At 36.2% G+C, this 16,301-nt stretch overlaps 1 protein-coding gene across 7 annotated transcripts in view; it reads right to left on the bottom strand.

Annotated features, from left to right (window-relative positions):
• Window positions 1-230: 230 nt before the first annotated feature.
• SMOC2 (SPARC related modular calcium binding 2) overlaps window positions 231-16,301 on the bottom strand; it is a 151,737-nt gene continuing 135,666 nt past the window's right edge. For 2 of the 7 annotated variants that reach the window (XM_062572194.1, XM_062572198.1), the window contains exons 10-13: window positions 8,397-8,499; window positions 7,253-7,527; window positions 4,672-4,715; window positions 231-1,890 (exon numbers count right to left, since the gene is read on the bottom strand). In XM_062572194.1, the coding sequence (XP_062428178.1) occupies window positions 1,867-1,890; window positions 4,672-4,715; window positions 7,253-7,527; window positions 8,397-8,499 (446 nt within the window). In that variant the 3' untranslated portion in view covers window positions 231-1,866. The remainder of the gene's footprint in view (window positions 1,891-4,671; window positions 4,716-7,252; window positions 7,528-8,396; window positions 8,500-16,301) is intronic. The other 5 variants (XM_062572195.1, XM_062572199.1, XM_062572197.1 and 2 more) reach the window with 3 other exon arrangements.

Genomic DNA, 16,301 nt, shown 5'->3' with positions numbered 1-16,301 from the left:
TGTAACTTATTGCTTGTCTGCCTCACAAAATGCTTAGGTATCAAAGTGAGGGCGGCTTCATAAAAATTGTAATAGTGCTTCACTGATGGGAAAGAACTAAGGGAAAAATGTTGAAAAAGCGATTAAAGATGATGTACTTCACCACAGGTTGCACCTGCTTCTAAAGATGCCTATCTGTGCTGCAGGGAGAAAAAAAAAAAAAAAAAAAAAAAAAAAAGACACCAGAAAAGTTTGATAGTATACTGGACTTTAATCTATAAAGAAGATTAAATTCAAAGCTTAGCATTATAAAAGAATATCAAATACATTTTAAAACAAAAATACGAGACAACACAGAGTTGCATCTTGGTTCCTCCTGCTGTCAAAGCTTAGAGTACTCACTTTCTGGGATACAATTCCATTGCATACAGTGTTTGCTATCACTTCAGCATATATCCATATGTAGAACTGAAATAAAACATTCTTTTTTGCAATAAAGCTTTAACAGGTACAAGCTCAAGCCTGGGTGTTATTATGATTAGCTAGTCACATGTCCAATCCCACATATTATTTAAGCAAACCTGAATGAAATCACTGCTTGTTGTAACATTCCTGCCTTTTCATGTCAGTTTTTAGATGCCAGCAATCCATCTACCACTGCATCAATCAATCCAGCTGCTTGTAACTCATGGTTGTTCGAGGGCTAAACCCTTTAACTTAGGTTCTCTGCTCTGAATTCACATCCGCAAGTTCTCATTTCCCTCAGGCACACACACAAAAAAATGTTGTGGGGCTGCAGGGGATATGACAAAGAAGGTATGAAAACTTGTGAGAAATTCTTCCAGAAAGCAAGAACAATGCCTCAGGTAAGGGCGATGGGAGTAGCCCCTCCTCATGGCAACTGTTCATAATTTGTTCAGCAATAGCTTTACCTGTTAGTGGACCTCGAGGCAACTCTAAGAGTTGGTGGAGGCAGCCAGGTGTGGGGGAAGAAAAAGCTGACAAATCTGTTTAGCCTTCCCTGTCTCTTTATAGTTAGATTTACACTCCTGACCCACACAGATTCCTCTCTTGCTTTGCAATGACTGTAGGAGCACACTGTTAAGCTTAGTTTGAGCCAGGCTGAAGTGACATTACAATCCATCTTACTCCTCCTTGGTTTGCTGCATTAATAACTCAAAGAAAAAGAAGCAGGGTAAAAAATCCTACCAAAACTTATAATGGAAGGCACCTCAAAAATGGATGAAAGAATATATTTTTCTACAAGAGTCTTAACTGTAGTATAACTGTTATGAATCCATTAGTGGTTGCATTCTCATTGCCTGATCTTTGGAAAGCATAATAATAAAATCAAAATGAAACAAAGCATTGCCAGCAGTGAAAAATCTGTTCACTTAGAAATTACAAAAAACAAGTCAACAGCAATTTACACACTTCCCTTGGTCCTGGAAGCCTGAAATATCCAACAATGCTTGGACAAAACTGAGAATACAGTAGACCTTTCAGCATAACTCTATTTAAATGACAGTATTGGTTAAAAACACAAGGCATAAAAACAAGGCATACTACTGAAACCAAAATACATAGAATCAGGTTTCTATGCTAATGTTTTTAAACAAGTTTTTAAAAAGGTTTAAATGCAAACTTGTACATCTCCCAACACGTTTTACATATTTCAGACAACAGAAGGCACATACATTGTATGTGACAATTTTTCAAAACTAGCCATTACATTTTCACAGATTAAAAAAAGTCTATTTAAATATTTAATTTCTACAAAGTGAATTTACATTTTAAAGTACAAAGTGCAAATACTACAGTTGTTTTTATTGCCTTTTGGTGAGGAAATCTCCCACGTCAGAGATCTGCCTTGGATCAATAAGCTGTTCACCCTTGCTTCTTAGAAACTTGCTGAAAGAGAGACGGAAAAGAAATTGCATTATTACTGATGTTTTCAAGTAATCAAGTATGAATTATTTCAGCAGTGCCCACATGCCACTATCAGAACAAGAGTTCTGTGCAAATATATATGAGAAATAAAATAATCCCTGACACATAGTCCTTCATGGTGCCTATGAGCAAGGGGAACATCATCTTTACTATCTCTTACCTACAGTCTCTTTAAAGCTATACCTGCTAAACACACAGTTTTAGCAAATGCCTGGGTATGTCCCTGATGCAACATACCTTTCTATGGCACATGATGCATAAGGAGTGGGCTGCTGGCCAAAGCCTTATGAACAATCTGCAGTTGCCTTGTAAACTTTTTGATAGGCTGCCAAACATCCTCCAGTTTTCACTGATATTGTATGTGTGCATGTATGTGTATGGTTGTTGGACAGGGTGGAGCTGAGTAAGGGAAATGTCCCTGGCCATTACCCCAGTTCTGTCAGATCTGTGATGTATTTGACCTCAGTTAGAATGATCACAGCTGAGATTCAACTGGTATATTCATATATGTATCTATATTTCCTTTCTTTCAGTAAATCTATATGTTTGTAAAAAATACCTGAAAACATTAATATGTAAAAAATATTAATGAATAAATGCATAAGCACACATTTTACAATTGTATAAATAACTGGACTTCAGCAATAAACAAGTAAAAATGGAGGCAGTGATTTCAAGTACACATTTCCTGATTCGTGCTGATCTAATCATTCTTTCTTAGGTGGGTGGTTTCTCTTAAGCAACTCCTACCCAGCCCAGTTCCTTTTCCATAAGTTCCTTTCAAGCAAAAGCTTTTGTGATGAAAACCACCTCCTGCATTTGCAAACTTGTATTGTTATAATATGGAACTGCCAACAGATGGTTTGCTGGGCCAGCCTTATTTCAAAGCTATCACTGTCAGCAACAGGTTTTAAAATAATTGGTGCTGAGTTAGTAAAATTACTGGATAAAATTAAAAAAACAGAATCTGTAGGACATTTTTATTACAGATTCTGCAAGTCAGGATTGGATTACAAGAAAGGAGGAGAGGGCATGTCATGCTTCAAGTGCAATGCACGTGTGCCAGTAATTGCTATTATATAATTAAAATAACCCCTTTGAATGTTTTTGAGTTCCAACAGAGTAATTGTTTTCAGGCTGCCTTGTTTAAAGTATAAGTGATTTGTGGGGGGAACTTGAAAAGTTAAGACCACAAACATTTGTTTAAATAAACACAAACTTATCACATCCCTCTAGCTGTGAGAATGTTTTATATTCCATCAAAGGTATGTAGGAGGTTTCTGGTAGAACCCACAGCCAGTGTTAAGCTTGCCTTAGGAAGCTTAGGAACCTAACATCAAACTAATTAAGAGATAAAGCAAGTAACAAATTGACTAGCAACAATGAGAAGAAGATTTCTCTTGGCTTGTGGGGAGGTTCACCCAGGATTCAGTTTTCAACAAATTAGTCTAGCTTTCTGATAGATAGGAAGACAGCAGATAATTAACCACAACAATGGCTTTTTTGAATTTTTAGCCAAACTCATATTTTCTCAGCTTTAGTGTTCTTGAACTGTTATTCAATATATTTATAGCAATACCTTTAAAAAATCATCATTACCTGATGCTTTTATATCTGTTACTCATTTAATTACTTCTAATGTAAAAGTGAAGTAAGAATTGCAAGTTAATATTTTTAATAGATCATTCAAATAACTGTCAAACTCACAAATCCTTCTTCAGATCAATGTCAAAGTAACACAAAGTTGTGTCCAGATTGTCAAAAGTGAATCATTAAGATTAATGACTATAAAAATAGATATATACAAATGAGAAGTCCTCTTTTAACTTAGTCTCTCCTAGGCTTCCCTTTGCATCTCTCCTTCTCAGTGTCTGCTTTTCGTGATTCAAAAATTTTAGTTTTGTGCCTTGTGCAGCTCTGAAGGTACTGCTAGAATACTATGAATGACATAAAATGGGTGTTCTTTAGAAAAAATAAAATCAAGTCTTTGCAGAAAACTGGTCAAAAAACCAATCATGAATTACGTTATCAGGGCACCTGACATTTTCTTATTTGTTACAATTCTTCAACAGACCAAACCAATTTTAGTTATAAGATGCATCATCCGACTGATGCAAATCCAGCATCACTTAGCTCAGCCAGCAAAGGCATTCATTTCAAAGAGACAGCTCTTTTCTCTACATTAAGACTTTAAAAGGTGTTTAAAAACACCCTACAATAATTAAGTGGGGTTTAGATGTACAGATTTTCATAGAGCATAAAAAATGCACAGCCGTCTTAACAAAAAGTGATTTTGATCAGTGTAAGTTTGTGTCTGTAGTATGACTCACAGGCAACTTGACAGAATTCAGCTGAAGCCAAAAGTATATGATGATAAAGCAGTTCACATTAAAGTGTTTGGGAGTACTGTCATTCAGGAGGCAGAAGACTCATATGATGGCTCAATTACAGTGACCTAAGTATCAGTAACCTAGATATCACTTTACTAGGAACACCTACATGCAGGTCTAATCCATTTTGCATTCATGCACATTTACTCTGCCCCTGTAGTTGATTGATCCAACTTTCCTGAGAAGCATAAGAACTCAAGCTTTGTTTACCACAATGCTGCTCTGTATTTTCCTGGAAAGTCTGCAGCATGGCAGATGAACACAGTTTCAAGCTGCAATGGTAACAGCTAAAACACCAAGATGTTCAGTGGGGCAAGACAGGAACAGAGATCTTGCTCTACCTAGTACTCACCTGCCTGTTGGATGAAGTGCTCTCCGTATTGGTTTTAGGGGCTGCTAAAAGAGGGAAAAGAAAATATTATGGATGTGGTTTGCAAGTTACATGTATCTTCCTCAAGAATTGAAGCCCTCATTCTGAAAAGGGATATACAGTTTTCAATAAGTGAGATAAAATATTTCAGATCTTTAATTGAAACATCCTATTTTTCTTTCCTCACTATAGATGCTGCTTCTTCGACGCAGTTATCTGGAAGCTGAATAACAGAAATTCTTGCCAGGTAATATGTGACTTTTGCTTAGGACAGGTTGCATCCAGCCAATCAACGTCAAGCATTTCCAACTTATTAAATCCTCAGTAGTAAATGTAGTCTAATATCCCTGGTGAGAAAAAAGCATGGAAAGCAAAGACTGCCTGGAAGCATTCATTTTGCTTGCAAATACTGCACAAAAACACTTGTGCTACCAGTCAAAAACATTGTTCACATTTAAGCTGTAAAAGCATATGATTATCTCAGGCTTTTAAGTTTCTTGTTAGTAGCAAAGACCATTTAGAGTACTCTCTAAATGAGGAGAGAAAACCCAGCTACATGAACTTGCTGGACTATTCACCTTCACAAGCAAACTTGAGAGGCTTGAGAAGAACTCAGCTTCTTGATTTTCCATCTCAGTTTGCTGGTAAATCAAGCTGAGCTGAGACAGAGGAACTAAACTTGACCTTGAAAAAATGCTGCAGAAACTACCATTCGCCAGAAAAAATACATATTGAAGTTCTCTGACTTTTATATTGCTTCGAACGGTTCTCATAAGATCCCTGGGACCCACACAGAGTCATATAGAGTCACCTGTGTATCTCAGCTTTCACATCTGAGGTGAAAAGGGTCTTACCTATTCCTGAAAGTATAACTAACTTCAGTGAAGTGGTGATTGAGTTCTTTTGTGGAAGTAAAAGGATTATCAGTAAGGAAACATCCAGAATGAGAAAATGGTATTTTCGTTTATGTATATAGATTTAGTTATAAAGGCAAGAGAAACAAAACAGAATGCTGACATTCCAACAAAAGCAATTTTTATTTTCTTGTCTCAAGAAGTATATTTTATTAGGAAACTGAAAAGCAACCAAATGATTTGGTTAAGAATTTTTTTTTCAGTTGGGTGCTATTTCAATGCAAAACTTTTGAGTTTTTTTTCCTTCCAAAAATCAGTGTTCTAATTTTTTACTACATTATTTGGAGAAGCTCTGTCAAAATGTCCCGTTATGGTGAATATAATTTTTACTTTAGCTAAAATTTTTACTTTAGCTCTCTGTGTAATCTTCATATAATTTCATATATCTTACAACATTCTCCTCTGAAACAAGCAACCTATGGACAGCAGGAGAATCCTAATCTTTTTTTTATCATTGGAATAGGCATAAGAAAACAGGCAAGAAAATTTGGTTGTGTTTTGAGTTCTCTACAGCCTTCTTTTTTGTCCTGGACTTGGGACACAAATTTCATTTACAGTATGAAAGGCCAAGTGCTGACTTCTTCAGTACAGAAGTGGATATTAACATATAGAGTGAGCATAATGGCCTCCATTTTAAGCCACCATAAAAAAGGGTGTTATGTTTCAGTTTCCCCATCGGTAGCATAAAGACGATAACACTTAGCCACCTTCATATACATGTTTTCACCTGTTTGATACGTTTGTTTTAAAAATTCATTTCAGACAGCCATAGACAATTTATTTTATTAGTGCACTGTATGCCTATTCCTTCTTTTTGCAACATAACCTTTTTAGACTGGAAAAAAAAACAATTATGTGGAAATCTTTTCTTTTTTTTTCTTTTCTTTTTCTTTTTTTTTTTTTTTTTTTACTGCATTTCCCACTTAGCTTTCTCTTCATTCACTATGACACCTTTGTTTTACTGTCCTGGCTTCATTTTGGGGCCCCAAGCAAAAAGAAAAAAAAAGTCTATATTCATATTTTACAATTTATTACAGAAAAAGATAGGGATCTACTGTTGTTTGCAAAGACTCTTTAATTCTTTGTTCTCAGAAATTGTGTGAAAAAATACTGCAGGGACTATTATGCACTTTAGTCAGCTGTTCCCCTTTCTACCAGTGTTGCAGGCAAAAGTGGCTGTGTACCAACAGTTGTTCCATCTAGTTGATAGATGACCACATTCCTCACTGTATCTCTAAGTCACATTTGAGAAATAAGAAGCTATTAGAAGGGTCAGTAATGTACTTCCCAGCAGGAATCCAAAAAGTACAGGTGTGACACTTCCACTCATTCAGAACATGCTATTATAATAACACTGCATTGGCTTTCAGGTCAATGGTATCATATCTCTTAGTTTTCCTGCTGTAATGCAGCAGTATAACTTCAATAAGTGAGCATTTAATGATTAGTCACAGGAAGTTTTTGATTCTGTTGGGATGTGAAGAGATGATCTGTATACACAGAAGTAGTCTCCTCTCATCCATCCTAAGCAACTCCAAAGGCTAAAGACAGATGTACATTTTTATTTTGTATACTTCTGGCATATACAAATGCCAACTTTGCCAGCTTTGAAGAATCTAGTGAAAAAGATAGTTAGAAAAAGTTCTTACTATGGCGTTTCTTTGTTTCTGCTTTACCTTCTTCTTTTGTTACTCCCAGACAGCCCATTAATTCTTGAACTGACAAGGACTTATCATTGTTCACATCACAGTATTCCACAAACTTCTTCACACATTTTTTGGGTTTTGATTTCTTTCTTAAGAATCTCTTAAATGGCTTGATTTCTTTCTTGCCAATGTCACCACTGGAATTTTTATCAAGTTGTTTGAAATACCAGTGGACTACTCTCTCCTCCAGAGTGTGATTTGGATCAGGCTCTGAAACCCTGAAACAGAAACCAAGTGTTAAGCCTTATTTGTGATTGTGTATGTTTGTTTATACCATTACTTTTGAATAGGTGCTTTACTAGATGAACCTCTACTTTTGGACACTACTTTCTTGTAGCAGACCTCTTTCTTTTTACTGTGGCCAGCTGTATCCCTAATATTACATGAAGGGCTGGAACCTGGTCTTAATCAACTCTCTGAAACTGTGCTCAGATCTGCACTATATGCAGAAAAAAAATGCCTTCCCCTTCTATTTCCTGAAGCACAGAAAAGTGAAGAGAGAAATAAAAGTGAAAAGGAAAGTTCCAAAGATGCAAACACTTAACATGCCCAACTGAAACAGGCCAACAATCAGCATAAGCAAATACCCATAATGGACATTCTTGGAGATTAAACGCCTAAATGCATTCAACGGAGGATGTTATAATAATAAATGCAACCTCCTCTACTGATCACAAGCACCTGATTTGCAAACTCCCCAAATTTTACAGCACTTACTTATTTTTAATTCTTGCTGTGACTATTGATAGCATTGTTTTGTTTTAGAAGACACTAGGCAAAATATGAATCTGGAAGTCATCAAGAGAAGTCTCACAGGAAAGCAAACTAAGATTAACACATAGTTGTACTGGCAGTTACAAATAAACTCTAAGCTGTGATAAGGATTCAACCATTAGATACATGTCTATTTAATGGACATTGTCCACAGTGGTAACTTTGAGGTAAACTCTCACAGATCAACTCTTGGAGATACACTCTTTGTGAAGGCAGAAACCGAATAACTTCTCCAAGCCCTTAACACTTCATTCACTGCTACCAGAACACACGAAGAGGATCTAAAGATACATGAAAAAGATCTATAACCCACCGGCTAGAAGACAATGATGGATCAGAAACCGCATGCACCATATCTGTGGACAATGCATCCAAAACACTAGTCAAGAACTCATTCTTCTTGGCTCCAGGACAACCTAGAAAAGCAACAGATTTTTTCTTTTCTTCTTTCTTCTTTTTACTTTTAATTCCCAGCAATATTTCAAAGTCAGAGAAAAATGTGACTTCTGTATACAAACTCCCATAAACTGTGGAGAAATTCAGAACCTAATTCAAAGTGAAACATCTAAATTCAGGCACATTTCTGTATGACAGATCAGAGACAGAAAAACTTTTTTTTTAATTCATGAACCTGGTTTATATAGCTTGGATCCCTTTCTTTCAATTTTAGCATTTTTCATCCCTCTGTGAGATGCTTTTTCCATGGGTGTGACATTTTGAAAAGAATAGCTACAAAAAGACACACATTTTTCTATCACACAGACAGTCTGAAAACATGGGCTAGAAGCCCAAAGAACAACACTTTTTTCAGATTTCCACCTTTGCCCTTCTGAGCTGCCATCAGTTTTCTAAACACTCTTAGTGTATCAGTCTTCCTCTCTGTAAAATGACAGTCATCTCTTTTCTTCTTCCACTGTTGTCTTGGACAAGGGGTTAACTCCCACTATACAACACCTAGCATAATGGGATGCTGTAAGTTGGTACTTTGGTTCATACTGTTGGATGCTATGGCGATACTGTATCATCCTAACAATTTTACACCCAATCCCACAAAGCTCTTTGAAAGAAACTGACAGCACATTAACACATTTGAGATACATAATACATCAGATAAATATGTACTGAAACATCCATTCTTAGAGCAGTGCAGCTGGAGCAGATAAATTAATCTGACAAGTGCAGGGTTGTTGACACACAGAGGTTTGCTTCCACAATGCACCTGCTTCCTCTCCTCTTCCCTAGAGCCCTAAACCAAATACCAGGTCTTCAGCTATCTCTGTAACGACTGAGTTAAATTCTAGGACCATGAATGATCCATGACATAAAGTTCATAAATCTGAAGCTGGAGACCATGGCATGGTCTTTCACAGCCAGTTCTGCACTAGAGGCTAACTTATCTATAGCTCCTTTTCGAAGCAAAAAAGAGAAATGCATTGAAGGTTGTGGAAAAGGAATATTAGTCACAGTAGTGATTTGTTATTTCATTGCATTTCTCAGTGGCCTCTGGACCAGGCAGTAGAATTACCTGAGCCAAAACTCTTATCTTGCCTAGCAAATTATTCTTTAATACATCCCATGATGCTTCAAGGAAATGAATCTCTGCTGCATTAGCCCTGATCTGTGTTGCAGTAAGAATAGCTATATTGCTCAGTTATTATGTATAGCAGCAGCATCCACCACATATTGCTGTGTCTAACACATTTATGCATTTGCAAGTTCCCTGTATCTTATATGCTTGCTTTCGGCGCTGGGGATATTTTATTCCAGTAATTGTAAAAGGCATGTTACAGGAATTCACTGGAACAGGTTCCATTGCACTAGAAGTACCTATCTGAAATCAAATGTCACTCTCCTAGAAATGTTCATCTTCCCTTAGCTTTTCACCATTTTTTATTTTTGCGTGTATTGTACTTGGAAAAAAAAAATGCAACCTAATGTACACTACAATCCCAAGTACTTGAGCTCTCTCTGAAAGAAGCAGCAATAAGAAAGGACTTTATACATACCAAAAGGTTCATGGCAGTATTCAGTGGGTAATTCAGAAGTATGTTCTCCAGAACAAAGTGCATGCTGGCATATAAGACTCAAACACTTTCTGACTGTGCAAGTAAGTTTTTTGTCATTTAAATGAGACCAAGTAATTTTGCAAGTCACAATGCTCATTTGCCCAGGGATGAGCAGGCAGAGTCCAAGTAGTTCCAGCCCAGAAAGCACATCCAGCCATGTTAGCATGGCAATGTACTTCAGTCAATCAAATAAATTTCTGGTCAATCTACTAAGCACAGCACTGCATCTTACTAACACTACTACTTGGCTTGTGGACCAGAGCTAATTCATTTCAAAACATAGCAAAAAAGGAGGTCTGACTGCAAATGTCCATGCAAACCAGTCTTAAGCAATACTAGGTTTATCTATTTCTTGCTTGGATTGTGTTACTATCATCAGACATATGCTTGAATCTTATTCTAAAAATGAGTTTGCAGTTGACATAGAATTCATCGAAAACACAGAAAATAATATCTCAAAACACAAAAATTTATTACCATAAATAGACAAGATAATTTGACTCTTTTTTTCTTTCTCTGTCCTTTTTTTTTGAATAGATGATAATGTTAATAATCCGATCTGAAAATCCGATCTGAGCTCTATCTGAATTTTTCATGTTAGTTATGAATGTATTTCTGAAACATCAGGAAGAAACAAAAAAGTATACCTTGGGTAGTTTCCACTGCTGTTCAGGGAGTTGCTGAGTGTACATATGCCACATTTGTGAGACTAAAATCAGAATTTAGCTTACTATTTATGAGATACAGCTAGGGAGGCAAAAGAATCAACTTCTAAATTCACAAGAAATCACACACACACACACACAAAACATAGTTAAAGTCCAGTCTCTGACAATTTTGCTTAAGATTAATAAAAGTTTCTAAATGTTCATTGCACAAAGCTGCAATAGCAGCTGACAGTACTGGAAATCTTCTCATAGAAAATAAATCTTGCAGTTAAAACAAACACAGCTCGTTGCTGTGAAACATTCTCAATTATAACTCTACTACTTAATGTAAAATGACACCCCACAAAATCCTCACTATTTAAACACAGAGAAAATATTCAGTTTCTCCCAATTATAACTTTTTGCTGATGTGTGGGCAGTCACACAGCAATTTACCTCACAGTGAAATCTCTGTTCTTTGCAGGTGTTATTAACTCAGAGTTATTCTCTGGAGGCTTTATGTTGAGTTTTAATTTTCAGCAAACTTGCAGACAAAATAGCAAGACTTGGGGAGCTGTCGCTGGATTGTAGTGAATAATTCACTCTTAGTGGACTAAATACAGAAAGGGGAAAACTAGTTTGTGATGGGAGCCTTATGCGTCTCACTATGGTTTATGTGCTTCAGCAGTTTCTTCTTGTGCAGCTGCCTGTCCTGTGTGGCTTTGGCAGGTTACATAAATAATTTGTTGTTAAAGCATATGCAGTTATCCTGCAGGTTCAGAGATGTAACACAGAACTGAGTGTTTGTTTTAGGGAGAGTTTTACCCAGAGTGTATTCCCCATTTAAACAGAGAATAGGCCTTAGAAACCTTAGGCCAACAAATACGACATATGACAGGGGAATATAAAAACACCTAATTTCAACTACAGTATAAAGATAATCAAAGGATCATTATGATATATTATTATATATCTGTATGCACATGTGCATGTAGGTATACATACATGTCTTTGTATAAAGATATCTCCCATTAATACTAAGGATGGATTTTTGGAATTAATCTGTGGGAATGGTGTCTATAAACCTTTTAAAATATGCACCCAAATGCCTTAGAGCTCCCTGCTTGAGTGATAATAATCTACTACTGTAATTTTTGGAAGAATATCTTCAGTACATCTGAAGCCATGTATAGAAAAGCATTTTGTTCACTTCTGTAAAAAATGTGAACACTATAGATAAGATTAAAATTTTTCAAAAGGAGTTATTATTTGTTATTATTAATACTGTTATTAAGAATACTAGGTTTAGCAGTGCACTCAGATACAATGACCACTGAAATCTCTTTGAAAATTATAAATTCATTTTGACATGCAAAAAATAAAATCATCAGAACTATTCATTTTTCCTTTGCAGCTTTGACTTCACTGAAAAATAGTAATATAAGGGAGAAAAAAAATTAATGCATTTTGTTTGTCAGTGCTAGTGGTTATGCTGAGAGAGCAAAAAAACTCCCAACTTTTCCTCTAACTTTTACACTATATACATATATATGTATAGTTTAGGAGATTATCCATGTTGAACTAAATAAATCACAGCAAATTTATCTTTGTCTAGAGAGTGTCCTCATTGTACTGAGGACTTTCTGAGCACTTCCTGAGCCCCAGTCCAGTAACAAAAAAAAAAAAAAAAAAAAAAAAAAAAAAAAGAAGAAGAAAGAAACTTCAAAAGGTGAGTCTAGGAACTGAAATTCATAACTCTCCTGCAGACCATGGCCTCAACAGAGTAGTTAGTGGTTTTATGGCTCATTATAGTTTTTCCTGCACTGCACCTCCTGGTTACCTCTCACAAACAGTAATTACCTTCCTCTTATTCTCTCTATTCTACAGTTTGAGGACTCTCCTTGTTAACACCCCTCAGGTATTAACCATCTTATTTTTCCCCCCTCAAATATTGCTCAAATATTCTTACTGATTGAAAGAGTTAAGTTAAACTCAGAGCCAAATTCTCCCAGATTTGTACTTAGCTCAATTTCCTGGTTCTTTTTTCTTTTTTTTCCAAATATATTCTTTGGCCTAATAAAAAATTACTTTTTCCCATAAATTCAGTCTTTCTTAATCACCGCCCTTCTCATTTCTTGTTAATTAAATTGTCCTGTGCTTCACAGGGCCAAGGAAAAGACATTCTTACCACTTAAAGACTGACTAGACATCCTACTGAGGGCAAATCTGAGGAAGAAAGTTGTATGCCTCTCTGTAGCACTGCAGCCAAGGTTTCTGTGTCCTGAACAGATCAGCACAGAAATAATAAAGTAGGGCAGAACAGACATTAGCTGGAAGGGAGTTACAGATCCACTACTGTGGAGCTTCATATCTTTATGTCTTACGAAGAGGAAGTATTATTTCTGGAACAGCGAGATTTCAGTTCTCCACATATATTATTAACTTTATCGTTGTTACTATTTTAAAATGATCTTCCTGTTCTAATTTGGGGGGAGGGGGAAACAAAGAGTTAGCAAAGAATAGTCTGTTCTTCTATTCCAGACATTCATATCATACCAAAGTACAGTGAGTGAGATTTGCTGAACCTGAGCCTACCGAAATGAGGTGTCTCACTCATAACCACTGTTTAAGCTCTGTACAGAGAAAGGGAGAAACACATTCAGAGTTTAGAGCGTATTGATTCCAATTAGCCTAGACTTTTTTCTTAAATTAGGATAGTCTGTCCCTGGAGATGTCTCTTTTCTTCCCCATTAGTTACTGAGGAAGGTAAGACATCTAGCTCACACTAAGGTGACGGAAAATTGGTCGAGATTAATCCTACATATATCTGTTTTTTAAGTTCAATTAAACTCAAACTACTCTACTATTCATGGCAAATATAAGGTGGAAATAAGTAATAATGTTCATACCAGAAACACATATGATCCTATAAACAGTTTTTGCAGGCCCAAATGATCAACTTAGGCTAGGAGATTTGTTGATAGGAAAAGCAGTTCATTCGTCTTATTTCAATTCTGTTAATATCATGGTTAACAAGAAAAGGAGAATCAGAACATCACAGCCTAATACAGGCAACGTGAAATGACTAATTTTTAAATGCCACTTGCTAATTTGATTTTTCCTCTGTAAGAGCTGAAGGGGTTTTGAGAAGCAAATTTGTTTCTTCTAACTGTTCAGAGGTATCATTGTGAGAAAAGATAGAGATGAATGGGCTAAAACAACAAATGCCATCCAAAAGTCAAAGCAGAACTTGAGAAGGTCTGTGGAATACATTTGCCTTTTTCAACATTCTTTTGTGGACTCTTATTTTCCTACTTTTGACTGGGAAATAGGAAAAAGTATCAAAAACTCATAAGCTAAAGAGTTCTTACTTCCTTTTTTGCCTGGCTAGAAACAAGGCATGCTGATACCGTTATAAGGTAGCCACTGCCTACACCACATGTAATTCAGTTTGGGAAGTCAAAGATACTTTAGTATGTTGAGAAGAATGTGAAAATCTGAGCATTTAGGTTCAGCCTGTGCCAACGTAAACTCCCAGCCTTTAGAGGCTGGCCACCTTACATTGAACTTAATCTTCACTATATTTATATGGATCCTGTTCCAGGAAAAGAAACAAAATGTATTCGTCTGATATATTAGCACAGAGACACAGGTCAATCAACTCATTGATTACGACACAGACAGAAGATTTTCAGGACTAGAAAAGGGGCCAACTAAATTCAGAAGAGAAAAAAAATTGAATGCAATTTTCATAGCGTTACATTCTGTCTTACATACCATATTTCAGGACTACCTGTCACCAAGATACACAACTGCTATTTCTGAGCACAGTAACACTTTCTACAATAGCTTATTAAATGGAAATATTTTGGAATACAGTTTTGTACAGCATAGCAGGCATCTGACTCTCCACATATTATCACTTCAAGAGTCTGAACAATTAAAAGCCAACATTATTTAGGGAGTCAGATGCATCCCTTTTTAATTAATACTACTTTCAATTCACTTAAGTATTTTCATCATGCGGTTATGTTTCCTCTCAGGAGATGAGTATGAAATAACCATATTTAATTACTTGTATTTAAATAACCATTAAAAAGGAAAAGCTATTATAGAAAATGTATGTTGTTGTAATTATGGAAGTGACCTCAGCAATAACACGCATAATTCTGGTCTCCTGCTGGAAAAATTGAACGATGGGGACTTGCTTAGTAGGGATGTTTTTTACATTACTTAATTAAACTAAGCAGCCTGCTCCTTGGAAACATGCATGAAAAACGATCTTTTCTACAAATTGACGTTGCTTTTAGCCTTTCTAGATGTCACTTTCTGAGACTTTTACCATTAGAGGCATCAGCTGAAAATCCCAAAGGCATCCACCTTCAAAAAATCAAAGCTACAAGAGAGCTCTCTATTCAGACACTAAGAAGCATAGATAACTAAACTAAAAAGATGAAAGGAAATTCAAAGCTGAGTTAGAAGTTGAGTCAGCCCAGTAGCATATGTATATGTGTGTTTTTGAGAAGTCTCGGCCCACAAAGTAGTACCAGGTACTGAGAGAGCAGAGGAGAACCTTTATGCCCATCTGTGATCCTTGCATTGTCATAACACAGGATAGATGGAGTTGTAAGGCCAATACTCTTTAAAGACCTTTCAGTTCTCCAGAAGAAAGATTCATACATGATGAAACACTGCTTCATTTGTCCAGATGTACAGAGCAAACCCTACCTGTGCTCCATAAATGGGGAGTCCCACAGATGCAAAGACTTGATATCTCTCTGCCCTGGAATTAAAGCAGTAGTAGAACCACAATTAAGAAACTATGTCACTTTTATGAGGGTACAACTCACCCAACAGGTACCACTGTTGGATGGTATAGGATTAGCTGGAACAGGAGATGGGAAATGGGGAGTAGAAGGGAAGAAAGATGCAGCTACATTGCAAGCAGTCAGGTGAAGATGAAAAGACAGTAGAAGGACAATAGCCTCTTATGAAAAAATCCTTTATCCACGCTTTATTTTGTTTATACAGGTATGTACGAGTACTGAATTTGAATTAGGAGTCAATTTTTTCATCAGCTTCACCTGCTTATCTTTTCTCTCTCACTCCTGTAACTTGGAAACAGAAGATTCAGAAATTGAATCTCAAATATCGAGCTGAGCTGGGAACAAGGGGAGGGCTATTTCTTGACCTATTAACTATATACTGAATTTAAACTCAAAATGAATTTTTACGGCAGTGATTAAAATAGAGGTTTATAAAACTGAAATTCTGGAGGTAGTTGAAGTGAAACAAGAGTCAGCAAGAACTGCTAAAGCATTACTTTAATGCTATGGAATGAACCAGTCCTTGGAAACCTGGCATCGCAAAAATCTATTGCTCCATTTATGTAGCATTTAATTTCGGATTGGCAATTGTGTTTACTTCCTGGATATTTTCCATTAAACATAACAGATTTCTTCTGCAAATACCATTTCAAATCTCATTGGCTCATCCTCTGCTAAA

The sequence above is a fragment of the Rhea pennata genome, chromosome 3, assembly GCF_028389875.1.
Source record: "Rhea pennata isolate bPtePen1 chromosome 3, bPtePen1.pri, whole genome shotgun sequence".
NCBI lineage: Eukaryota > Metazoa > Chordata > Aves > Rheiformes > Rheidae > Rhea > Rhea pennata.
The sequence above is the reverse complement of the archived record's forward strand: the minus strand, read 5'-3'. Positions and strand labels throughout refer to the sequence as shown.